Source organism: Phoxinus phoxinus (genome assembly GCF_949152265.1).
Source record: "Phoxinus phoxinus genome assembly, chromosome: 7".
Lineage (NCBI taxonomy): Eukaryota > Metazoa > Chordata > Actinopteri > Cypriniformes > Leuciscidae > Phoxinus > Phoxinus phoxinus.
The window spans coordinates 34,668,066-34,695,092 of NC_136882.1; the positions used below are offsets into that span (position 1 = coordinate 34,668,066).

The 27,027-nt window shown below is 38.4% G+C and overlaps 1 protein-coding gene across 8 annotated transcripts in view; it reads right to left on the reverse strand.

Moving 5' to 3' along the window:
* The window catches only part of hdac4 (histone deacetylase 4), a 207,009-nt gene that overhangs the window by 9,825 nt on the left and 170,157 nt on the right, over window positions 1-27,027 (reverse strand). For all 8 annotated transcript variants that reach the window (XM_079618643.1, XM_079618645.1, XM_079618646.1 and 5 more), the window contains 4 exons: window positions 26,639-26,758; window positions 25,053-25,150; window positions 10,103-10,221; window positions 7,994-8,127 (listed from right to left, as the gene is read on the reverse strand). In XM_079618643.1, coding sequence (XP_079474769.1) covers window positions 7,994-8,127; window positions 10,103-10,221; window positions 25,053-25,150; window positions 26,639-26,758 — 471 coding nt within the window. The remainder of the gene's footprint in view (window positions 1-7,993; window positions 8,128-10,102; window positions 10,222-25,052; window positions 25,151-26,638; window positions 26,759-27,027) is intronic.

Sequence of the window (27,027 nt, forward strand, 5' to 3'; positions counted from 1 at the left end):
GGGGCGTGTCTGGCGACGCGACAAAGTTGAGATCCGTTTATCTTTATGCAAATGAAGAGCGACTTTCGGGAGCAACAACCAATAGGAGTGAAGTCAGTGGAGCGCGTGATCATCCGTCACTCTCTGACAGAGGCAAGTCGAACGAGAAGCTAATTTTAGCCGTCAGAAACTGTCCTATAAGTTGTGATATATCTCTGTGTACATACAGTGGTATTCGCAGTACTGACTCAGAGCCTGATTAGTTTCGTGGACCCATATAGACCGGTATTTGCCCTTTTGTTGCAATTAAATAGCCGCGATGGCAAAAAGCACTCAAAGTTTCTCGTTCATCATTAATATTATGCATGTTATGAACTGATTCCATTTATATTTAGAATTTTCCTTCCAAAATGTTTGTTTGTATTGGCAAGAAAACGGACTTGTTGTCTACAACATGGAGAAACATCCGTGAATGTCACTCACAAACATTACTAGGCAACCAGTAGCGGGAACGCCCACTAGCGACCTAACCGCCAGCCACTGGCGACCTGCAGCGACTAAGTCGCTTGTAGTGTGCACGCACCTTTAACAGCCGTTTTCTCACAACTGTGATATTTTGTTGGGTTTATTTTGTTATTGAAAGGAAAGCTCGCAGCACATATTTAAGTATTCATCTTAATTATTCAGCAGTGTGGTGCACGAGTGCGAGTTGCTGTCTGCAGTTCACTTAAAGGCCACCGGTGTCGCTAAAAACAAGGGTTTCTGAATTCTTCATATAGCCCCTTGTTACATGTGCATGTATTTGTGATTTTTATATTTTAAATGTGTTAAAGTGAACATATGGGAACTAGGGAAGTCTTTTGTAATTATAATGTACCACTGCATTAATGCATTGAAAATTATTTTACTAGAAGGAGATTCATGATTCATGATTCATGATGGAGCTGATTACAGTTTAAAATAAAAAAAAATTCCTAATATGATTGCAGCGACCTAACAAACAGTCCTTTACAGGAGAGAAAATTCTGGAAATCAAGCCCAGGCCACATAGGTTAAAGCTTGCATGTTTACTGTAGCTTTTGGGTAAACACAGAGGAACCTGTGAGAAACCTCACAGTGACTGGCAACAATTAGTTTATCATATAATTGCTAATGACCACAATTTGAGAACAACATCTGCTTGCTCACATCCATCAATGAGTCATGGATTCAAGGCTGAATGACGTCAGAGTCGAAGCATCATTCATGAGCCATTTAACTAGCGAAACCTTTGGTTACTCACGGATAACAGCGAGAGAACTGATCATCAGAGCCGCCCCTGATCGGACTCGTTTTCAAAGGAAACACAATCCTCATTATAACAGAGCCTCTTTCTCTTTACCTGCCTTTAAACAAGAGGAAGTATATTTCACACACACCAGCCCAGGCCGTTAAACGCTCAATATAATGACCAGAGTCACATAGGAGACTGCTGCGCTGTAAAGCGGCTCGATCATTCCCTCTCTCGCTCCACGAACAGCAGGGAACCCGGAGAGTGCCAGTGCGGTTCGCTTACAACAATTTGTGTAACGGCAAATCTTTTTGGTCTTTATAGGACACTGTACCTAGGTTTAGATGACATGTACAAAAACACCATACGATTTTGTGTGATGGATAATTGATATTCATTTGATATTTAAAGACTATATTGCTTTATGTTTAATCATTCTAAATATTATTAAATATAATATATTATGGAGTAGAATATTCCTTTAAATATTATTGAATTATAATGATCATATATATATATATATATATATATGATATAATTAAAATAATTTTAAAAGTTTTATATTAAAATAAATATAATGACATTACAGCTACAGATTATATAAAGGTATATTGCAAAAAACATTCAAATAATTATATTATTATTATCAAAAATATATAAATATCTATAAATAATAACCAAAATATTAAACTGTAACATTTAAAGATTATATTGTTATATTTAATACAAATTATTATTAATGTAATCTTTACATATTACAGATTAGTACTTCTGTCATTCGTCATTATTATCATATTTATACATGATTTTATATTTTTAACAACATATCTTTATATTATTTACATAACACTATGATCTATTATACATTGGGAATGGATAATGCAGCCAATGGTATCAGAAGATTAAAATCAGTCTCAATTAATCCTTCTGTAATGATGAACATGATTAATCTATTATTTTCAGACAACTGCCTTTTATTCTGTAGTGTGTTCAGTTTTACTGTAATCATTTTCTCTTTTAAACTACAGAACACACAACATGTAAAAAAAAAAAAAAAAAAAAGGTCTTATTGATTCCTAAAATAAATAAATCGGTTTACTTTTGAGTGAAAGCTCTCTTTTGAGCTTGATTTACCATTCCAGTTCTCGAGGACCGAATGAGCAAACCAGGCGGAGTAGAGGTCCGGGTAGCTGGAGCACCTGTTATCCCATGAGTCTCTAGTTCAAACACACTCAAACACGCTCTCCAAAGCTCTCAGACTCTATCGACATCATCTACTCGCTGCCCTGAACTTCACCTCCGTTACAATGTGAGCTTGAATGCAATGATAAAACACCTGCTTCCTGCAATCCTGATTACAGTCCGTTCTCTCCTTTCTTAATATCTATTATCTGGCCCGCGCTTCTCTTCTCGGGGCGTTTGTGACATCTTGCATGGGTCATCAAATGACAGTGTGGTTGAACTGCCCCTTTTGAAAACCCCCTGAATGTGTGCCATGAAAAACATGCATGATACTCCACAATAATCTAAACAAGGCCTTCAATTTTCATACTTGGACAAATAAGGCAGAGACAAGCCAATGAACTCTTTGCGTATTAAAACAACATGCACTGGAGAGGGCTGAAGCATCTAAGTAGTTCTGAGTGTCCAATGCTCATGGGGATAGCCAGTACTTCCACTCCCGAGCTTTATGACATACGCTTCCGCTGTACTTTGTGCTTCCTAATTTCCTTTGATTACTTTAAGTCTGCATGTGTCTCCCTGGCTGTCAGTGAGCCGTCTGCGAGAGGTGTGAAGATAACTGCTTTCAGATGGGCCGCTGGTAGCGTCTGTAAGCTGAAGGGGGAAGAGAGCGAGCGTGAGATACTCTGAACACCCTCCGGGGAGTGCACTCGATAGGCAGCTGAAACGGGCCCTTACTGAGCAGTTTCTCCTTTCTCCTTTTCCTGCTATGACAACTAACCTTCCCATGGGGCAAACTGGAGATGAAGGCAGCGTCAGGCGGGCCTGTAGACTCGCTGTCTGCCACCGACCGAATGCTGGCGCAGGTAAACCGATTATGATTATTGCATTAAGACTGCTAGTATGTGGTTCTACTCTAAAAGCAAACAGGTCCAGATCAGTTAGTGCATTTATTTTCTGACAAGCCTGTGACTGTGGAGACACACAGTGCCTTGTGGGTAAGAGAAAAAGTTCATTCCTGTCCCATGCACATGTACAGGTCACACTACTGTAGCTGCTTTCTTTCTTTCTTTCTTTCTTTCTTTCTTTCTTTCTTTCTTTCTTTCTTTCTTTCTTTCTTTCTTTCTTTCTTTCTTTCTTTCTTTCTTTCTTTCTTTCAATCCATCCATCATGATTAGAAATTATATTCTATTTTGAAATATTTCATATTATTCTTATTATACATTACATGATAATGAGCTTTACAATAATAATAATAATAATATTCAAACAACACTTAATAGATAAAAAGCAACAATTAGGCTCACTCGCAGCAATGAAAAAACGAAAAGAAAATATTAACTTATTAAACGTGGTGAGCTCTGACTTGATTAGTATGTTTATATAAATAAATAAATAAATTTCTTGTTGATTGCGTATGGCAGGTATTAGAAATAAAAAAAGTTGTGCACATAGTTTTGTGAACTTTTGTGATTTTTATTTTACACAAATATTTGAATGTATATAAAATTGAAAACAAAACATCTAGCAAAATCTATACTGCTATTCAAAAGTTTGGGGTCAGCGCTCTAAAAAAATGCTGGGTTGTTTTAACCCAAATTTGGGTCAAATATGGACGAACCCAATCGTCGAGCAGCAAATCAGCATATTAGAAAGATATCTAAAGGATCATGTGACAGAAGACTGAAGTAATGATGCTGATTTAAAAAAATATATATTTATTTTAAATTGTTATAATATTTTAAAATGTTACTGTATTTACTGTTATAACATCTGAAATTTCTGTAGCATATCCAAAGTGTCAAATAGTGACAGAACTAACTAGACATAAGTCTGGTGCAGAAGTCAAAGAGAGCACACAACCACTATCACCTTGTTTTATTATCCTGTTTATTTTCCTCTCATCCCCAGAAATGGAGTGGAGACAGCTCACTTTTACTGTTCCAGGAATGTATTTACAGGCTTGTCTCTAGAGCTTCAATAACACCAGGAATGAGGCCCGTGCTCTCATCTGACCGTAAGAGTGGCAAAGTGATTGAGCCCTGCTCTGAACACTAACTCCCAGCGCTCAGCTAAGCTAGCCTCTGGGAAGCCGTATAAACTCAGCACAAGTGTAAATGTCAGGATCCACATAGGCTGGGATCGTGTTTTAGAGGCTCAATGGGTCTGCATGGATGGTTTCAACAGGTTCTCTCCTTAACCAATAGAAGTCAACTCTGTAAGGATGTGCCACATCGTCACTCTCTCAAAATGCACACAATTTCTGATGTCCGAAGGCCTGCCGGTTCACTTAAAACTATTTTTGTATGTAATTCTGTCAAACAAATGTATTAAACGAAACAAAAACTTTCACACATGGATCTGCAGTAGTCCCTGTTATCTAAATTTTTTTTAAAGGGCTCATATCATGAAGGATCAAATGTTGCATTTTGATAAAACAATGTATTTGACTTTCAGGATTTAAAGGTACAATATGTAATAATTTTGTAATAAATATCCAAAAATCACTTGCACAGTGTGATATATTTCCTGCAGTTGTGTACTTACAACATCCCAAAAGTCTCCAAAGATTTTTTATTTCAGAGAAATTCCAATTTTAAATAATGGCCCGTCCCGGGAAAAAAATGTTGCCTGTCAATGATGCAATATCCGCGTTATCCTCGGTTTCCGCTCGTATTGCCATAGCCATGAGGTAACCATGGCGACAGACGTGGAAAACTGCGTAGTGCATAACGTTTAGCGGCACGCTGTTCTTATTTCGTTCAAACATTATGGATCATAGCAAGCAGACTTTGGGACAAAAAAGGAGAACTAAAATGAGGATCAATATCGGCGTGGTGTTTTCGAGATGCCGAGAGCTCCACGTCCGTGACTAACTTGGACTTGACAGAGCTTCACGAGTGACGACTTGACAGCGACACCGCTCTTGCACATTCTTTATTAGACAGGTGAGCAAATGTACATAAAACAAATCAATGTTATAAAGCTCAACATGATGAAATGTTAGAATATGATCTGTATATTCTAATGTTGATCTAGCTTACTGCTAGTTTCATATAGCAAACAAACTAACACATAGAATAACATTATAACCTTCAACACACTCAAATGCTGTTTAGTGTGATAGTGTAACGTTAGAGCGAGTGAAACAGCGCTGCGTTACCTCAAGTTTAATTCGTCAAATAAACGGACCTGTGTGAGTAGTAATTCAGCACTTGCGGGTAGTTCGGTGGAATTAAATATCCTTATTCCTTCATATCCGCGGGACTCGCGTGTGATATCTGCTATTATTAGCAATCACGACCTGCTTCATACCACTGTAATGTTAAAAAACATGAATGTTTTCACTCATCCATAAACATTATTAGATCCATCAGCTTGACAGCAAGTATCAGCATTCAGGCTTTCACTGCGTCATAAACCTACACCTTTGTTATTGTAAGAGGCTAGCGACCCCTAGCGGCGAAAAAATATGACATATTGTAGCTTTAACATTAATGCTTTACTACCTACATATACACGTCAATGTCACTCAGGAAGGAAGTAGGATATATTGTATTATCCCTAAATAGCAGAAGCAACATCATAACCATGTTTACCAGTCAGAGGCCATGTTCACACAGCAGCAGTGTACAGTTGTCAGTCCTGTATTTGAGTCCTTAAAGCGGTTACGTTCACACACAGTACGGTTACGGCTTTAAACAAACTCACACCAGTACATTTTCTGAATTAACCGCACACTCAAAAAACCTGAGCCGAGTAAAAGGAGAAAGGAACCAGACTGGACAACTAGTTGTCTGTCACGTCAAACAGTGCGAGAGAGGAAGAGACAGAGAACACAAAACCTCCAAGAAAGAATGGAGATAGTGAGCTGCCAACACAGGCTACACTTTAAGGCATCACAGGTGCAACATTTGGTTGTGCTATGTAGTTTTAGCTGATTACAATATCGCATAGCTTAGCAACATGCCAATGTCAAATGCTATTGAAATCAATTGAGGATGGATGCAATAAGTTGATGTCTATTGTACAGTGTTCCAAATCACTTGTGAGATTCATTTAAGCTGCTGTTAAGACGAGCCAAAATGAGAATGTATTTGATTTAGAAAGAGAAAAGAAAGGCCCTGAATAAAGAAGATGAAGAGAAAGAATAGCAGTGAAGATGAGAGATGGGAACATAAAAGAAATGATTCTTCCTCTGACACAGAGACAAGTGGATAAATGACGCCCTAAAGCTTCATTTGTCTTGTTTCTCCATGTGCAGACAGTGAACCGTTCGCTATTCTTTCACTCCCACACTCAGACTGGACTTTGACTGTGTCAGCTGAACCTTGGTGGCTGGCCAGCACAAAGGGAGTGCTGCTAAACACACACCCTGACAAACATCTAGTCTGTGACACCCTATACAAAAGCTGGGTGGGAGGACAGAGGACAGGGCTTGAGAACAAGGCACAGGGCCAGTAAAAAAAAGAGCTTCAGCTCAGCTGATGGAACAATCACTTGCCCAGTTTGGCCAGTTATCAGTATGCAGAACTGCTATGCAGAAGACTTGCTCTTAAAGTCAGCTAGAAGACACATGATGGGACTCTTTTGTAAAACTTAACACAAAATTCACGAAGTGTGACACTGTAAAAACAGCGAGAAAAGGTGCAAAGGCTAAAGATGTCACCCTGACTCAACACAATGTCCAGCATAGACCAACTGTTAAGACCGCACAAGAACGCTTAAAATTGGTTAACTAAAAAATAATTTTATACATTTTTTTTTGTTGTTGCTGTAAATGGGTCTCAAAGCAATCTTAATAATAAAAAAATAACTAAACTCCACTTATAAAATAATCATATAAATAATAAATTATATGTATACTATTATTTGAGTATACATACCATTTATTGGAGGAAAGTGGAGTTTAGTTACTATTTCATTTATTATTGTTATTATTATTAATTTAATAATTACACACTCAACCTGTCTACACTCCAGTTTCCTGTAAAAATACATTATATATGAAATAAAACAAGTACACACACACACACACACACACACACACACACACACACACACACACACACACACACACACACACACACACACACACACACACACACACACACTTTGTTATATGCAATTAATAGCATTTAATCAATTTGACACACATTTTTTTTCTATTATAGGAAACTGGAGTGTAGATATGTTGAGTTTGTAATATCTGTTGCATCATTGATAACATAATTTGTTTTAATAATGTGGTGAGCGAGGTGGAACTACCTGTTTGTCCAATTAATGAAAGAGTTGAAACTGTTTGAAACTAGAACAGCCATTATTTTTCCAGTTGTGTTCAGTGTCATTAGTACTGCAGAAATAACTTCACCTTTAAAACCATACATTTTTCTCTCAAGACAAGTACAACCTGAAAAGCTGGCTCAGCTTGATATAAAACCCATATTATTGAACATTGGAGGATGTTGTCATTCTGTAAAACCCCTTCATGTTTTCCTCCATTCATAAAGCCCCGTCCATCCCCGAGTCACCCTCCCCGTCTGATCTCCAGTCTGCTCTTACCTCGATTCCAAGTAAAGCAGAAACACATGCTTCGGAGGCATCGCAAATGGCGGTGAGGTCGTGACCCCCCTCCAGCGCGAGCACCAGCCGGCCGCCGGCCAGTCCCATCAGCTGCTTGGTCAGGTAGCCAAAACCTGCCAAAGGGGGAGACAGGAAATACAAGAGGGGGTTATAGAAACCGGTGGCTGGCCTTTGATCAAAGAAATCAGAGATGAAAAAAAAAAGAAATGAAAAAAAGACAGTATTACATCACATTCTCTCCGTTAAAAAGACGACACTCTGGATTTACAGGGACTAAACGTATAATACGAGGCAGGTTTAATTTTAATAAATGTGGCTCCAGGCATCTTTTGATCTTTGTTTGAATATATGTATCTGACTATATCTCCCTTTCCCAAAGAATCACATTCAAAGCCATCCTAGATTAATTGATTTACTTTTAATTCTTTACTGGCATGACATGGTCCAATGGGATGTTCTTCAACACGTCTGCATTCCATAAGAGAAGGAAGCGTCCAGCACAGCTCAACCACTGAGAACCTCATACAAACTTTGTGCAACATATCAAATGCAACACAAAGTGCACCAGAAACCGCAGCTACTCGGAATAATTATGCGCATACTGTGCTTGTGCACACATCATTCTTAAAGGAATGGTACTCCCAAACACAAAAAAATATGTTATTATTTATGCACGTGACCACGTCCACCCCAAAAAGCATCATAAAAGAAGTCTGTACTCGGTACAAAGTCTTTGAAGTTTTTCAATAGCTTTTTCAATGTAATTCACTGAAAAACCTATTCTTCTTCAAATCAGTTATGGCATGCAAGAACTAATGCCGTTTGCGGTCAATGTTGAAAAAACATGGCGTATAATTTGAACTTGAATTTTGTGAGTTCTTTTAGAGAGGAATATTATCAGTCATCCTTGTGTCGTCCCAAACGCCTTATTTTTGAATTTGGAGAATATTTACGAAGCTCTTGTCCACAATCATATGACTGTGAAAGTTCATGGTGACTAAGTCCACTCCATAATAAACCATCATAAAAGTAGACTGTTCCACACGTGCACTATATATTTCAAGTCTACTGAAGTCATATGATAGCTTTGTGTCGGGAAATCAGTATTTATGACTCCATTTTATGAAAAAAGTCCTTCAAACTGTCACACCATGCTCAGTTATGACAAACAAAAGCCAATGGTGTTTGCTGTCAATGCCAAACTTTAATCTCACCATATTCACCATATTTGAATTTGAGACTTTTATGAGATCTAGAGGAGGATAAGCCAATAAAAATGTGTTTCATTCAGACTCGACATATAGCGTACAAATAATGTGGCCTTGTTTTTTTTGTCCTTTTTAAACAAGACAAAAACCACATACGAATATTACAACGACAAAAGGGTGAGAGCATAACGTCAGAAATTATTATTGGGTGACTTATTCCTTTAAGTTTGGCAGAAAAATGAAAAACAAACGGCGGCACAATCGAATCATTCTTAGATCAGCGGATGAAATGAATCTGATTTAAAGTTCACTTTTAGATGCAAGAATGGTGAAAATTCAGACCGGACAACCTGTCTTTCTTTAGACTCTGGGCAAATGTTTTAAGCGAACAGTGTTTCTACTTTGCGTTTCCAGCGCTGACATATGAACAGCTTTCAGCAGGAGATGTAATCTACAAGAGCTTGCCTCATGATCCCTCTAACAGGATAAAAGCAGCCTTTTGGACCCCAATAACAAGTGCTGTATAATCATTAAATGTTTGATTTCGAAACAAGCCTGGAATGCCATCTTGATATTATGTACACATGGGGGAAAAAAAATAAAGGAAAAACATAAGGGATCTGGAAGTATGAGACAGGATGACTGGTACAATCCCTCCCTTCAGGGATTAGACTTTGCACACTAGAGTGTGGTCTCTTGTTTTTGTGGTATTAGCACATGATAAATTTGCCTGAAATGAAAGCTTTTAGACATGAGAAATGAGCGAGAGAGCGAGGAGTGGGACAAAGGCTGACATCCACGTCAATGACTCATCTTTTTGCTCTGAACCGCTTCATTCCACGAGAATGTTCCTCAGGACAGGGAAACGCAGAACACTTACATTTGGCTGTGAGTCTGTATCCTCCCAGAGGTGGCTGGTGCCCCTCCACAGCGTCGAAGCCTGAAGAAACCAGCACCACGTCTGGAGCGAACTCATTCGCAATAGGCATCACCACCGTCCTTTAAAAAAGACAAAAACAAGACCACATGAGTTCATGAAAGAGATGGTTCAGCCAAAAACAAACTTTTAATAGCATTCTGTGATGGAATCGGTGGTGGAAATTACATTTTAACGAAATCCTGTCTTGCTAAGACTAATTAGCATTTAGCATTTTATGTTCTATATACAGACAATTAAATAATATCTTTACCGTTCTTGCATAATTTGACAAATTGCAGCTTGACTGGAAATTACACAAAATCATCTGTTCAGAAGTGATATCTACCTTGAATAAACTTTATTAGGGGAAACATTGTTCAGTGTGGTGGAAATGACTGTAAAAAGTGCCAATAAATATTAAATTGGTTTTTAACATTCACTCTTTGTATAGATTACAATAGTTTTAGATGTACAAAACATTTTTTTATGATGGATTTTCATGTTTTAAGACTGGAAGACTGTGTTTGGGACAAGGGTAATACAATAAAGTCTATAAATAAAAGGCATCTGAAAAGTAGAAACAATAAATTATGAGTACATGGTATAAAGTTTCCAAGACTAAAGTTTTTAATGTGACCTTCATTTAACAAAATGAAAAAAGTAAATCCCTGGAACATAAAAGTCGGAGAAACACTCTTATAGCAAAATGTTAAAGCTGCTTTCCCCCCATACAATAAAAGTGAATGGTGAGGTGACCAAGACATTTTAAGCCAAATGATCAGTGTCTTAATTTTCAGTTAAAGCTATTGTATGACTTAAAGGAACACTCCACTTTTTTGTGAAATATGCTAATTTTCCAACCCCCCTAGAGTTAAACAGTTTTACCGTTTTTTAATCCATTCAGCCGATCTCCGTGTCTAGCGGTAGCACTTTTAGCATAGCTTAGCATAGATAATTGAATCTGATTAGACCGTTAGAATCTCTCTCAAAATGTTTTCGAGTTTCGATATTTTTCCTATTTAAAACTTGACTCTTCTGTAGTTACATCGTGTACTAAGACCGTTAAAATGAAAAGTTGCGATTTTCTAGGTCAATATGACTAGGAACTATACTCTCATTCCTGCGTAATAATCAAGGAGCTGTGCAGCCGTACCAGCAGCGCAATGATATTACGCAGCGCCTGCCTGAAAATAGTCCCTAGCTCGGTAACTTCCAACATGACCGGCACTAAGTTTGTAATATCATTGCGCCTTGATATTAATATCTTAATATTTAGCACCTTTTCATTTTCTGTCAGTCTTAGTACACGATGTAACTAGAGAAGAGTCAAGTTTTAAATAGGAAAAATATGGAAACTCTTTGGTCATTTTTTTGAGAGAGATTCTAACAGTCTAATCAGATTCAATGATCTTTGCTAAGCTATGCTAAAAGTGCTACCGCCAGACCCGGAGATCGGCTGAATGGATTAGAAAACGGTAAAACTCAAATGTTTAACTCTAGGGTAGTTGGAAAATGAGCCTATTTCCAAAAAAGTGGAGTGTTCCTTTAAGTCTTTGAAAAATAATCTAGTCATATGAACTACTTTAGGATGCTTTTATGAAGTTTTTTTTGGAGCCTTGCAGGTCCTGGTTGACATTTACTCACATTGCATTGAAGAGAGCAGCATTAACATTTTGCAAATCGTTTGTTTGTGTGTTTCAAAGCAGGAATAAAATAATACAGGTTTGGATTTGACGTAAATGATGACCAATTGTTTGTGAACAACTCCTTTAAACATTCATGGCAAACAACCCAAAGATGATGAAGCAGTGCTATTTTATGTTAAATATAGTCCAAACTCCCCCAAAACACCAGTTGCCATCATGGGAGACATTTAAATTCAAAGAAACAAGACTAGATTCAGAATGATTCATGGGACGAATGTGGTTTTAACGGCTCATTCTGTGGTAAAGTCGCGATTCCTAAACCAAGACTGCCTGTTGCAAAGACAGCCGTTGGACTCAGCAGAGGTCGTAAGACAACATGACTGGGGTGTGTGCATGGCGTGAAAACAATCCCAGCCGTTCTGTCTGTAAGGCACATAACACACACATCCATGCATATACACACGCATGCTTGGGTTTGTCTTGGCAATGGCGATCGGCCTGTAAGGGTCATCAAAGCTCACGTCGGATGAAGACGACACGCACATTGATTAGGCGGAGGATATTCTGACTTTGAGTTTATGACTGCGGCCAGGCCCTGCATTCCTTCTGGGCTCACAGCTGGGAGGCTATATTAAGACGACAGATTTCTCTTTCTGAACTGCAGCTGGAGAAATTGGATATATAACTGGGCTTGGTGGGGCGGGAGGCTTGGCGCTCTCTGCTCAAGTGTAGGTGTAGTTGACGTTTCAGGCTTGATTTGTGTAAGGCTTCATTTCCATGGCTGTTAATAAAGATTCGATGCAGTTTATGGTGCGAGGGAGAGTGGGGTAAGATGTGTCATCTGCCTGATTTAACAGTCATGTGACCATATACTGCATTTAGAAAGCTTAGAAGATGCACATGAGAAAAGTGATTATGCTAAAAATTGGGTTTTGCATGTCAAAGTAAATTTATATTTTTACTTAATTTATACTATATATACATTTATACATATACAAGCATAAAAAATAAGTATGTGTGTAACAGCGCACATACACACATTATATAAACACAAACTTTATGTTAGATGCGATTAATCGATTTGAGAGCACTAAAATATATAAATATAATAATATATATAAACACACACATTATGTAAAAACAAACTTTATGTTAGATTAATCAGTTTGACAGCACTAATATTAACATAAACTAGAACTAATACGAATGCACAGTCCCATCAAACGTCCCATTAATATACTGGACACTATTCAAGATCTTTTTTTTATAACAGCCCGGAAAAAACTTAATATTCAGAGTATTGGATTGCATTGAAATAATGTTCAGCATTTTGAATACTAACATTATTTGTAATTTCCTGTACTTTATTGTAGATTTCCTGCACTATTAGCTGATTAAACCACTGGCACAACTTACCCCAAAGTAATTTACAACACAGATGCCTTTATGGGAAAACGTTTCATTCATTAATTCAGTGATAATCTTAAGCAATGCATATATTATGTATATATATATATATATATATATATATATATATATATATATATATATATATATATTCTATTGTTTTTAATAATTATTTTATTTGTTATAATATATAAATGTTAGTTGTTCAAATATTCCTTAATTCAGCATATCCCTTCACATAACACAGCTTATCTCTAACATGGGTTACTCAAAATTATTATTATTTTTTTTTTAAATCAATTATTAGACATGGCGATGACTCATGTATGCTCCTAGCAGGGAGGTTTCTTTCACACGCAGTTATTCTGCATCGCATTAACTGTAGTGCCCAGTTGCACAATATACTCCGTCTCTGGTTGGATGTGGTATGGCCTCTGGAATATGGCACTTGTCCTCTTGCCGAAGGTGGGCAAAAGGCCCAACTCCTAAGATGGCCAAAGTCCACAGCTGTGCGTCATATTTTCCATCTTAAAGTACCTAACCTCACCTCAAATACACCCTGCGCCCCACACCGAGCCCAGCTGACTGCACTGCCTGACTTACTGGAGGTCTAAAGGCTTCAGAAAGGATGACAGAAGGCTTTGAGAGTCCAACAGGGTTTGCGTCACAGAAAAGCGGCTGAAATGCCATCACACGGCTGCAACGGGAACGCAGTGTTTTCTGGGAAAGCGCAGTGGTGTCTGTGTGGTCAGCTGGTAACTGAAAACAAGCTTGCTCGATACTATTTTGAGAGTCAACAGTGACTCGTGTTGGTGCATGCTGAGATCCTTAAAACAGTGGTTGAAAATAAAAACTTGCATTCTGGCTGACATTACACGCCAAAAATAATCATTTTCATTCCATGTTTTGGCGGAACTGTCAACATTACATTAATTATTAAAATGATTAAAAATGAAAGAAACCCAGAACATTAAAATCAATCATTTGAAATGCTACAAGTGACTTTAGGGATATTAGCATTAAAATGAACTGGATGGAAAATGGATATTCATTTCGCAATTTGCTCAAAATTACATTTAACAGACTTATTAAATTATTTCCCGAAAAAAGAAGCAAAAGTATTGATATATACTGTCAATGTTAAAATTCTATACTATTTTGTCTAAATAAACAAAAACAACGACAACCTCCCCCCATTAAAACAAAACATTAAAATCTAAAATCAATCATTTTAAGCGCTAGAAGTGAATTTAGACATCACATTATAATGCATAGGATGAAATATGGATATTCATTTCACAACTTGCTGAAGATTACATTTAAAAGTGTTATAAAATGATTAGAATAAAGTAAATAAATAATTAAAATAAAGATGAACTTAAAGTTGAATCACAATGTAAAAAAGGGAAATGAGCATGAACAATTAAATATTTAATATGGTTGAATATAGATAAATAAATAAAAACCCGACACAAAATCCCCCCCACTATATTCTCATATTAGCCTATAACTGATATTATGCATCCCTTCTGCAAAAGGAGGCATTTTAATGAATATCCGGTTTGGTGAATTCAATATAATAGAAGTTATAGTAACTCACAAAAAAGTCTTACTGATCATTGTCCAAGTGCTTTGACAAGTGACAACCCAATATTTAAGCGGCCGTCCAGTAAAAGTGTGCAGGTTGCTGCTGCTCTCCAGTGCACCATCCAGCACTTCATGCTTCTGTCCAGTAGGTGGTGGAAAATTTCACCTGCTTCCTCCACGCAACAAAGTAAAAGGTGCATTTACGGCACAATTTTACTGTGCAACTGTTGGAATATCTGGTTGTCACAGAACACCTGGAAAATGATCATTGAGCTGTGTATATACATATATATAATTATTTAAAAAAAAAAAAATACAGACACTTTCGAGGCCTTTATTACATCCACTGAAAATGATATTGATTAAAATATCCTCTACAAAAAAAAAGTGTTCTGCAAAAGAAAGAAAAATCAAACATGTTTTGGAACAACATGATTGTGAGCAAATTAATGCATTTTAATTCTTGTCTGACTATCCCTTTAAGGTCAAGATCTCAGGCTAGAACGTCTATTAATGAGACCTTTATTCGCTAACACAGCAAGAAGAAAAAAAAAAAGGCTGAGCTTTGCTCAACGGTCACACTTTCCATCACAGGTGACACCTCACATCGAGAGCCTCCTAGCTGGCCAGAAACAGCAGTAGTGCGCCCACATAAAGCCTTCCTCCAGTCTAGCCCTGGGCAAATCAAAGCTCCGCACAGGCCACAGGCACTCACAGGGCAGCCGCAGACTCACAGAGGGGTCCTCTGGCAAGCGGCCAGAACCTTCCGTTCTCCACTTTGATGTTCAGAGACTTCAAGCTTCAGGCGCCCGCCAAAACTGCTTGCATCATCAAAAAACGCCACAAAAAACGCGCCTCTTCTCTAAAAACCGCACGATCAATTATCAAGCCCGTGTGGAAAAGTCTTCTTTAAAGCCCGTGCGCTCATGAATCAGACAGCGTTGATGCGGAGATGAAAAAGAGCTTTACTAATTAGGCCATGGATGCTGAGATTTATGAGCTACGTAGTGGCATCCTGCTCCGAGTGGGAGCCATCCAAACTCCCGTCTCTGCTGACTGTCAGCATATTTGGCTGCTTTATGGCCGCTTCTGCTGACGGATATGATCATTCCTGCATTTCAATCCAATTGCCACACACAAAAAAAGCAGGATTAATCACTGGCGAGGCCACACAGACACACAACGAACACAAATCAAATCGCGCCACTTTGAAGACCAACAGCATCGCTTGAACCCCTCGCTCTTAAACCTCACTCATTTCTGCAGGTCTTACGGGATGTTTTCCTCAAGGAGCTCCTGTGTGAGTCTTACTGAGACCCGATGTCAGGCTCCGGAGCAGGACGCGCAGATGAGAGGCCGAGGGCTCATTTCTCACAAGATGATAGGGCCTCTGCCAAATCCCTTTGACCTTTGATGGGTTTGCTCCAGACTTGGACCATTGCGCCAAACTCTCACACACTCACACACACGCAAATACAAGTGTCTAGATTCATTCGGCTGCTATTTTAAAGTCTGTTCTTCACCTCTCTTCTCTGTTGCCCATTCTGGGTTCCCACACTTGTTGACTAATGAATTGCCATGATCTTTTCATATGATTTATCTGGTTATTTAATCATTGGATTGACATCTGATGTAAACATGCAGACTGATAGTAATTTCATAGCCGAGAACCAATAATTGGCTGATAATACAGTTGTATACTATAATATCTATATATATATACAACTTACATTAACTTTTTTGATCCACTTCAAATGTTGACTAATGTGTACACACACACACACACACACACACACACACACACACACACACACACACGCACACACACACACGCACACACACACGCACACACACGTTTTAAAAAAGGACATTAAAAAATTTATAATTTCTGAGGTTTGTTAAAGATGACATCAGTGTTATAAAATTACAAGTTTTTTTCTTTCTTTTTTTAAGTGAGAATTTGAAGACTCATGCAAAAATATGCAGAAAATAAATATCCAACCATATAAACTACACTAAAAGAGTCAAAATTCCTCCGCAAAAGGCTCACTGTGAATGTGAACAATACAGAACATTTGAAGGCTTTTTACTTATTTACATGACTTTTCCAGGCCTGGAAAACACCAATTTAAAATGAATTTTTTTCCATGACCGCAGAACCCCTGTCCATGAAGACAGCGAGTGCAGTCCTTCACAAACACTGATCATGCATCATACGCTGCACCTCTCATCAGCCATGAGCTCACCCTTCACAGACCGGTCCGCCGGGATTCACGGCCTCACACGCTGCACCTGAACACAGTATCACATTCCTCCAGGACTCGCATGTAGAGGCCCCTTCAGATCCAGTGGACCAGTCACATCAGTAAATGACAACACACAGAGAGGATCTCTGCAGACTGCGGTTTGGGCTCTACATTCACTAATGACACAAGTGAAAAAAAGCAAAGATCTGGATTCTCTCACTATCGCAGCAGTTGAAATTCAAGGGCGAAATAGGAGGAGAAATACTCAAAGTTATGCTGTCAAATTAAACTTTTTTTTTTTTTTTTTTTAGAAATTTGCAAGCAGACGTAACATGTAATTCAAAACAGACAGATATATTGGTCAGGCTGAATAGTTTTAGCCAATTTGAGATTATCAGCTTTGGCTGCTAATATGGCTGCACCTTGGACCATCAACAAAAATTTTAGTTCCTTCTTGTATCAAATATGCAGGGCTTGACATGAACTTTTTCGCTAAACAGACACGGTGGCTAGTGGTTTTCCAGAGTTATTAGCCATTCAGTATTTTCACAGGCCACAATTTTGACATCGATACCATGGTGGAAAGCTGCCATATAGATATTTTTTATATCATCTCATTGGCTGCAGGTATATTAGGCTGCTGTCCCTTTAAGACCTAACACACAGAGCCATTAACTGTTAAACAAGCGTTTTCTTTCTCAACTGTTTACGTTAATTAAAAACATAATTGAATGCGTTTACGTGAATACTCGCCAAGAGCGCTATTTTGAAATTATTTTGTGTGTATTTGACTGTTTACGTGCAATACGCAGCGGAAAATAACTGAATTTAGTACTGAGAGGCGGCTTTATGTACGCGCACTTTGTGTGCGAGCAAAAAATCTGCTGGAATGAGTCAAATTATGAACAATACGCGCAATCCCACGCTGAAATTAAAGCCCTTTAACAACGACTATTCATCCAGAGCAAAAGAGTGAGTGAGGGGAGGCGGGTTTGTGTGTAACTCGCTGTCGAAGAGACGAGACAGTGAGAAACCGCAGCTGGCATCGTGTATCTATTCTGAGGAAAATGAGCATTGGACGCGTTTCAGATACATATCAATATCATTACACTGCAGTTAGTTTATTATTTCAGATGCCTTTTTAAAAAGCTACAAAAAAAAATAAATAAAAAAATATATATATATATATATATATATATATATTATACATAAAATTCACTGCTGAAATCCACCCGCATTTGCCGGGTGTTAATGTCAAGGCCCACAAATATGTACGTGTTTTTTACTGTTCCGGATAACTACTAAATATGACATTATTTTTCACATTAATTTAGAGGCATTGCTATTGCTTAGTGCTAACATCAGGCCCATACCCAGACCCAGAGGTTGTGTTGTGGAGTCCATTTGAAGTGAATTAGGTTGATGCGAAACTGCACCTGAGCCTGCGCCTGCTTGAAACGGTGGATCATCGTTCATGTGCACTCATAATTTGTGTGAGAGCAATCATGATTAACTTGAAGTTAACTGCTATTGATGAAGAAAAAAAAGAAAGGAATAAAGGAAGGAAGGAAGGAAGAACAAAAACAAATGAAAGGAACAAACAAACAAATAAAAGAAAAGACCGACATCAACAAACAATAAAATGTGGATTCATGTGAACTCAAAGATGGTACACAATTAGTCAAACTGTGGTTGGGACCAAACAATCAAACCAAGTGTGAAAACAGCCTTAGAGTCTCAGGAACACAAGGCTACAGAGCGTGAGAAGGTCTTCATCATCCTCCTCCTCTTCTCCCCAGTGGCAGCACATCTGCCTCGCTGTGGGGTCTGTGGGAAGACAGCGGAGCTTGGCATGAGAGTACAGGACCGCGTGTCTGGGATATACAATGTTGCGAGCACTTTATCTTTCCGTCTCACACACAAACACTCTGGAAACGTCTTTGTCCCATGGCATGAGCAAGACAAACGGCGACCTCCATCTCTCTAGATTCTCATCCGCTTGACCCGTAACTCACTGGCTATGAATCCTCTTCCAAAAGCTTGCTCAGGGAAACTTTCTGTCATGTTTGCCAGGGGGGCACACAGAGAACGGATCCACAGACGAGGAAGACTCAACCATGACGTGCAAGATGAGGCAAGGATTTATGACTGGTAATTAGCATTAGCCTGCGCAAATTTCCTTGCAATGGACTGAGACAAATTACATGGACTGGAACCACAAGACTCTCGAAAACCGATCCCACCTCACGGGTCCACCAAATCCCAGAGCTGGAACATGCCAAGAGTGGTTTGGAACAGAAGGATCATGCACTTGTAAAACCAAAAAAAAAAAAAAAGGCAGTGAAGGGTTAATGCTAGTCATGGCTATCCATCAGTCTCAAAGGCTTTTCCAATCGCTCCCCCGTCCAAAAAAAAAAAAAAGAAAAAAAAAAAGCGAGAATGCAAAGAGTAAAGGCGGCGGGGAGGGGGGCACTTCAAAGCCTTGTCATCTGGCATTGCGAAGAGCTGGTTTGAATTAACTTCAATTCTCCTTTCTGTTTCCAAGTTCATGGTGAGAGTGCCTGGGCTTCTGGTTTTCATTAGAGCCAATTTTCTTATCTTTTTTCTCCCTACTTTCTTCATCCTAGGGTTGATCCCCAGTAAATGCAACGTGGCACTGGCTGGGTCTAAATAAGAAGGTGCTGCCCGTAAGGCATGTATTGTCTCGAGAGGCCCACAAAACATCACTGAGGAGGAAGAGGAGGAGGAGGAGGGAGGAAGAAGAGTGAGGAGGAAAAAAAGATGAGGGTAACCAGGAAAAAGAAGTAAGAAAAAAAAGTCAGAAAGGTAAAGAAGAAACAAACAAATGAAAGAAAGCCAGAACAAAAATAAGGTGAAAAAAGAAAGAACAAAAACAAAAAAAACAATCAGAAGGATACAGAAGGAACCAATAAAAATAGAGAAAACAAAGCAAAAATAATAAATATCAAAAGACAAATAATGAACAAAAATACAAAGACAAACTGAAGAAACATACAAACTAAAGAAATACAAACAAAGAGAAAAACAATCGAATAAAAGAAAGAATAAATGAACAATCAAAAATAAGAAAGATAAGATAAACAAAAAAGAGAAAAATAAACAAGACAAAAAAAAGACAATGAAAGAAATAACAAACAAACAATGAAAAACAGACAGAAAGAATGAACAAATAAAATAAAGGACATGATAAATAAAAACAAAAGAAAAGAGAAGAAATGTATGACAGAAATTATAGAGGACAGGAAGGAAAGAAAGAAGGGAAGAAAGAATGGCGTGAGCAGGAAGGCAGTAGAAAGAAATATATGAACTGTTATGTTCTCCCTCCACAGTCTCGAGGGATCATTCAATCAAACGCTGAGAAACCTTTGTAAAGACCAGCTGATGATGGAGAGAGAGAGAGAGAGAGAGAGAGAGAGAGAGAGAGAGAGAGAGAGAGAGAGAGAGAGAGAGAGAGCAGTGGGTGGATCATGGGTGGACGCAGGACAGATAACTCCACTATGAACACAACCCGTTTGCAGATAATTTAAAGGTTGAGTCACTTAACATGGAGTTTCCTTCGACTCAGAATGAGTCATGAGCAGATTTGCATGTAATTCGATTAAAATAATGGCTCAGGTGCCCCTGTAACTCGAGCAGTAGAGCATTACATATGTACAGAGCTACACACACACTCTCGCGTATGAGGCACACGCTGACGCAAATATGGTTTGGGTCATTCCACAACTGTGGTGGATATCCATACAACATTACTGTATTAAATAACCTTTCTGTATTATACCCTCTTTTACACTTTTATTAAAGGTCACACTATATAATAGCAATAAATAATCAATAATAATAAACAATCACATGACCTTTAACCTAAGGAACAACTTTTTAATCAAATTTACATTTAGTCATTGAACAGCAAGCATTTGTCATTATTTTTTATTTTTTTAATATTTGCAATATTACACTTTAATCATTTATATATAAAATAAAATAATTTCACATTTGAAATAATTAGCGACAACTGCTTTTATATGTAAATTATTACAAATCTTTTGATCAATTTAACTTTTTTACTGTGCTTATACATTTCTTAGATACTATGTTTCACAACAAATCTCTAATTTTATTGCTGTATTTGAACTGAAAATTGTCTCTAATCAGCTGAATAACGAATGGGTGACATGCATATTTTTGAAAATCAAAATAATTGTAAATATTTATTAGGTCATATCATTTATGCCAAGTTGCAGTTCAAAGGTGTTTTGAAAACTAAAATATGATTTTCAATAGGAATTATAGCAGTTCGACTCTAAAAGTGAGTGACAACATCTGTCAGGGCAATTATAGAATGACTGGTTGCCACTAACACAGCAGCCGTCTCTTCTGGAGGATGAACCCGAGTGAGTGAACTGAACCAGGGTATGAGTACAGCAGCTGGCAACCAATGAGTCTGAGTAATATGGCAACGTAACTAGGGGTGGGTATTGGCAAGGACTTCACGATACGATACGCATCACGATACATGGATCACGATACGATTTCATCACGATACATCACGATACGATAAATATTGCGATATTCCACACAGTTAACTAAAAATGTAAAACCAAAATAAAATACAAGTTACGGTGTGTGCCATCTGAGTAGTCTTACATCAGATCACATTGATAAATCAGCAGAAGAATTGAGTCAAAGCAATATATTACAAAATTTCCTTTCCAATTTATTTTTTTAGCTGCCATAACAAAATAGACTTGAACTTTTAACAATGGACACATTAAAAACGTTAAAATAAAGTGCATTAGATATTTAAAACTAAATTAAAGTGTAGTGCACAGTTACGGTAAGTTAACTCACTGAGGTTATGTGGGGCTGAGCTTGAATTAAAAGAAAAACATGGAAATAAAGTGCAGATACTCAGGTACTGTCCATGTAAACAATGAAGTGAAATATGCAGCTTTCACTACCGAAATTGAGAGTGTGTGTGCGCTACTGAGTGAGCGTGCGTTTGTGTGTGTGAGTGAATGTGCGTCTGTGTGAGTGAGTGAGCGCGAGAGAGTGCGTGTGTGAGTGAATGTGCGTTTGTGTGAGTGAGTGAGCGCGAGAGAGTGCGTGTGTGAGTGAATGTGCGTTTGTGTGAGTGAGTGAGCGCGAGAGAGTGCGTGTGTGAGTGAATGTGCGTTTGTGTGAGTGAGTGAGCGCGAGAGAGTGCGTGTGTGAGTGAATGTGCGTTTGTGTGAGTGAGTGAGCGCGAGAGAGTGCGTGTGTGAGTGAATGTGCGTTTGTGTGAGTGAGTGAGCGCGAGAGAGTGCGTGTGTGAGTGAATGTGCGTTTGTGTGAGTGAGTGAGCGCGAGAGAGTGCGTGTGTGAGTGAATGTGCGTTTTGTGTGAGTGCGCTACTGAGTGAGCGTGCGTTTGTGTGTCTGAGTGAGCGCGAGAGTGTGTGTGTGTGCGCGCGCGCTGTTTGTGTGAGTGAGTGAGCGTTAGAGAGTGCGTGTGTGTGAGAGTGTGTGAGCGCTGTTTGTGTGTGTGTGTGTGTGTGTGAGCGCGAGCGAGTGTGTGTATGTGTGCGAGTGAATGTGTGTGTGAGACGGCACGCGATGACTGGTCGGAAAGCAACGTGTGTAGTCTGATATGTTTCTTGTCCACGACAAGAACATAAAGCCGCCATACTGCGACATCTAACGTTGCAGGAACGGAGGTTGTAGTTCACCAGGTCACACCCCGTTTAAAACGTGATTTAATTTATTTTTATTTTTATTTTTTTTTAACATTGATTTTTTGAGCTGGAAATCGATGTTGTGTATCATGAATTTAAAAATCGCGATGTATCGCTGTATCGATTTTTTAGCACACCCCTAAACGTAACGCGAGTGAGAGTCTTTACAAAGGTAGATCTCTACAAAACTTATCCGACTGATTTTCAATGGCCAAACCAGAGCATCTTCACACGGGTGCTGATGCAGATGAGATCAGGGTCAGACTCAGCTGGCATCACTTACACCCTGCGTGAGGAAAGAGGTGCAGCGAATTTATGGAGGACGTGCTGGGGAGAGATTTACGACAGCGGCCGGAGAGACGGGCTGATTGGGTCAAAGAGAGGGAGGCGGTCTGGGATGAGCGAGGACTATCCTGTCTTATCCTCGCCCTGCAGCGGGCCATATTTTAGCCGTCTACCTGTCGGAGCAGCCTGAACGCGTTGGGCACGGAGGCCCCTCTTCAAAGAGCATCTCGAATCGGCCGTGCGCCCGCACTGTGAGGGAAGGGGTTATTAATAGCCCCAAACACCAATGCTAATGGGGCTCAGCTTTACTGGCTCACCATCAAAGACTCCCATCAGCCCCTGCTACAGATAAAAGAGACAGTTCAACGGATGAGCAGAGCTTATACAAATTGTTACAAGACACCATTCTCCCAGCAATTCTCCAACAACCACCTTCCGTTCATGAAAATCCCTGTGAAAATGGAGCTTTGCCTGGGGCTTTTCACACTGTTTGGCTGTCATATGGGTGCGTTAGTAGGCAATATTTAACCGGTGAGTTGGTTTGGCTCGGTTTTAAAACCTAGTGAGCTGCAATCATTTTAAGGGAGCATGAAAATGACTCAAATGGCAAAAAAAGTAGGCAGAATGATTCAAACATGTCTCATTTTGACCAAATATTAAGGCAGTATATATCGTGTATTCTTTACAGATTAGACAAGTTAGTGAAAAACAACATCCAAGATGGCAGACGATGTTAAAGAAATGTCAGTATAAAAATTTGTTTTTGAGGTCTCCTGGAACAGGTTTCCATGCTTGAATGTAAAAAAAAGACAACTCAAGACTACAATCGTGGCGTTTCAGGAAGTTCAGAAATAGTGCTTACTGATATAGAGAATAACTTCATTTGGACTGGACCTTGCGCTTTGTTGCTTTCCAGACTTTTTTAATGCTCAAACAGCAACAGCTCACTAGGTTTTTGAAACAGAGCCCTTCTCTTTGAAAAAAAGGTTCATTGATCCAAGCTGATCAAACTGAAGTGAGTTTAACTTACAGCTTTTGAGAGTCTGTTAGACTCTTCCAGCATTCTCAATCATCACATCCTATTCTGAGTCGAGCTCAGTGGTGAAATATAGTCCTCCTCCAATAAAAGGACATTGCCTTGCGATAAATTCAGCCTTAAACAGGCCACTCTCAGGCCACATGTGCCCACATTAAATCTCTGACTGGGCAGCTGGTGGTAATATAAATAGTTTGAGGGAGTAAATAGCTATTCAAAGAAATAAATATATAATAAGCTCAGTAAAGGCAAATATATCTGTGCATTAGTTATAAGTGCGTCTTTAATCAATATGATGCCGCTGCTCAACCTGGACTCATTCTGCACGTTTCCCCAAAAAAGAGAGGAAAAAAAAAATGTGTGTATAAAACATGGCTTTTACACCAGACACTAAAACCTGCTGGTCTTGAACCAGGAACAAATAACCAGTGTCCACAAGAATGAGTTTTTAATTAGACTTTTTGATTGTTTTTCATTAAAAATATAAAAAATCCTTGAAACAATACTTTAAAACAAAACTTTACTTGCGAAGAAACACCAGTGTTGTTATTGCTATAAAAAAACTGTTTCTGTAATTAAAATAATACAAATATTATATTAAAAACGTAAAATTAAAACAACTTGATTGAAAATGACTAATGTTGGCAACAAACTGAAATAAATAAGTTTAAGTACTAAAATTCCTAAAACTACAACTGAAATAAAAATAAATTAAAGGTAAATAGAAAAGGCACGTAACAAAATGACTAAAACTGTAACTTAAATAAATAAATAAATTAATAAATAAAAAACTAAAAAAAATCTAAATAAAGCTAATTCAAAATATTAATAAATACTATAACAGTATATAAATAATACTTAAATGACTGCATAAGATATGCTTGTTTTAAAAACAAAGACTGCAAATACACTCATGTACCATCCTGCTTGTTTTGGTGTAAAAGAGGTGAGTGTGTGTGTGTGTCGATGTTACCTGAATGCTGCCAGATACTCAGTGTCCCCCATGGGCGGCTCCAGACCTCCGGTGAATGCCATGTTCACGTTAAAGCCCACGCCTGGACCCATGCCCACCTACAGACAGACAGAAACAAGCCACAAATACAATTCTATTAAATATGTGTAGTACTAAGTCTACAAAGCTCCCAGCACAGGTCTTACTGGAACAGATGAGCAAGAGTTATGAATCACGCACATTCAAACATCCTCAGGGAAAGCGCTAAATCAAGGCTGAAGTCACAGAGCCAATGAAGGACAAATCCCAACGATTACGACCAGAGTGAAACTGTAATGAGGTCTTATTTGAAAGCCAAATGGACTTTGACTAATACCAGAATTTAGGGGTACAACTGAGTCAATTAAATTTCAATCCGCTCATTAGTTCAGAGGCAGGAGCTGACTTATCGGATTAATGATAATGAGCATTAATTATTACTGGGAGTCAAATAACGGGAAAAGAAGAACACAACTGTCTTCACCATACAGTGCATATATTAGGGCCGCTGGAAATTATCGGCTGTAAATGGCATTTTCAGTTTTTTAGGCCGAATAGAGAAAAACGGCTGAAAAATATGAGCTGAAAATATTATGAGCTAATAAATATGAGGTTACACTCTCGCTCTAGCCATTCTCACTGCGCGGTGTGGTGCTTTGCTCAATAATCTGCGAACGCTCCACTCACGTGCCGCTCATGCTTATCGGAACAGCAAAGTCTCGCTCAAATAACGCGCCAACATGAAATTTCTACGCAGTAGTGTATACTTGTTGCTGTTTGCAATAGCCCTATTGCCCTAAAAGCATTTTTTGTTTTTTCGGCCAAGTGCATCCAGAATTTTCAGCTTCGGTTTCTGATCATGTTTTCCAGGATGAATTATTCAAAGAGCACCTGATCGTCTATGCAAACTCACACGATAAACGTCGCACATTTTCTTAGTCACCTAAAACTGGGCATTTTTTCCATGTTTTCTCAGTTTTGTAAAAATCCTAAAACTGTTTATTTTCAGGTTTAAAGCTGATTTTGAATTTACATCAAAATTATGTTTCTCTTATTGGATTTTTTTTTTAAGGTGTTTCAAAAGAAATGCATAAATACAGTGATATACAGTACAATTCAAAAGTTTGTGGTCAGTAAGACTTTTTTCTTTGAAAGGAAATAATACTTTCATTCAGCATTAAATTGACCAAAAGTTAATTTTCTGTACATTATTACAAAAGATCTCCATTTATCAAATAATCCTGAAAATAAATGCATCACGGTTTTCCTCAAAATATTAAGCAGCACAACAGTTTGCAACATTGATAATAAGAAATGCTTCTAGAGCAGCAAATCAGCATTTCAAAACGAATTCTGAAGGATCATGTGACACTGAAATCTGGAGCAATAATGCTGATTCACAGGAATAAAGAGCATTTTAAAATATATTAAAACAGTTATTTTTTTTAATCAAATAAATACAGCTTTGGGAAGTATAAGAGACTTATTAAAAAACAAACAAATCTTACCAGTCCCAAACTAACATATTAGTGCATATCAAATAGTGTCAAAAGGCACGTGAAACTCACCTCATCGGGGGCTCCGCTGCCGGGGAAGAAGTTCCCATCATCGTAGCGATGGAGAGACAGATACAGGATATTAGGATCACTGTAGAAGGCCTGTTGAGTCCCGTTGCCATGGTGAACATCCTGATGCACAACAGAACAAACAATTCATGTCATCTGTTCAATCCTAAAGTGATCATTAATCTACTCAAAACCACAATATTTGGTTAAGCAATGTACAAATCAGATGCTAAAAAGACATGCCGTCACTCTGGTGTATTCGTGTTGGAACGAAAAGTGTGTAAAAATCTATTCTGAGCCGTCAGTGATGCAGGAGGACAGTTTAAGAGTTGATTTCTTTTCATGTCTGCCACAACATGTGACGGTCAGCTTCCCCGTAAAAAGCAGGTCTG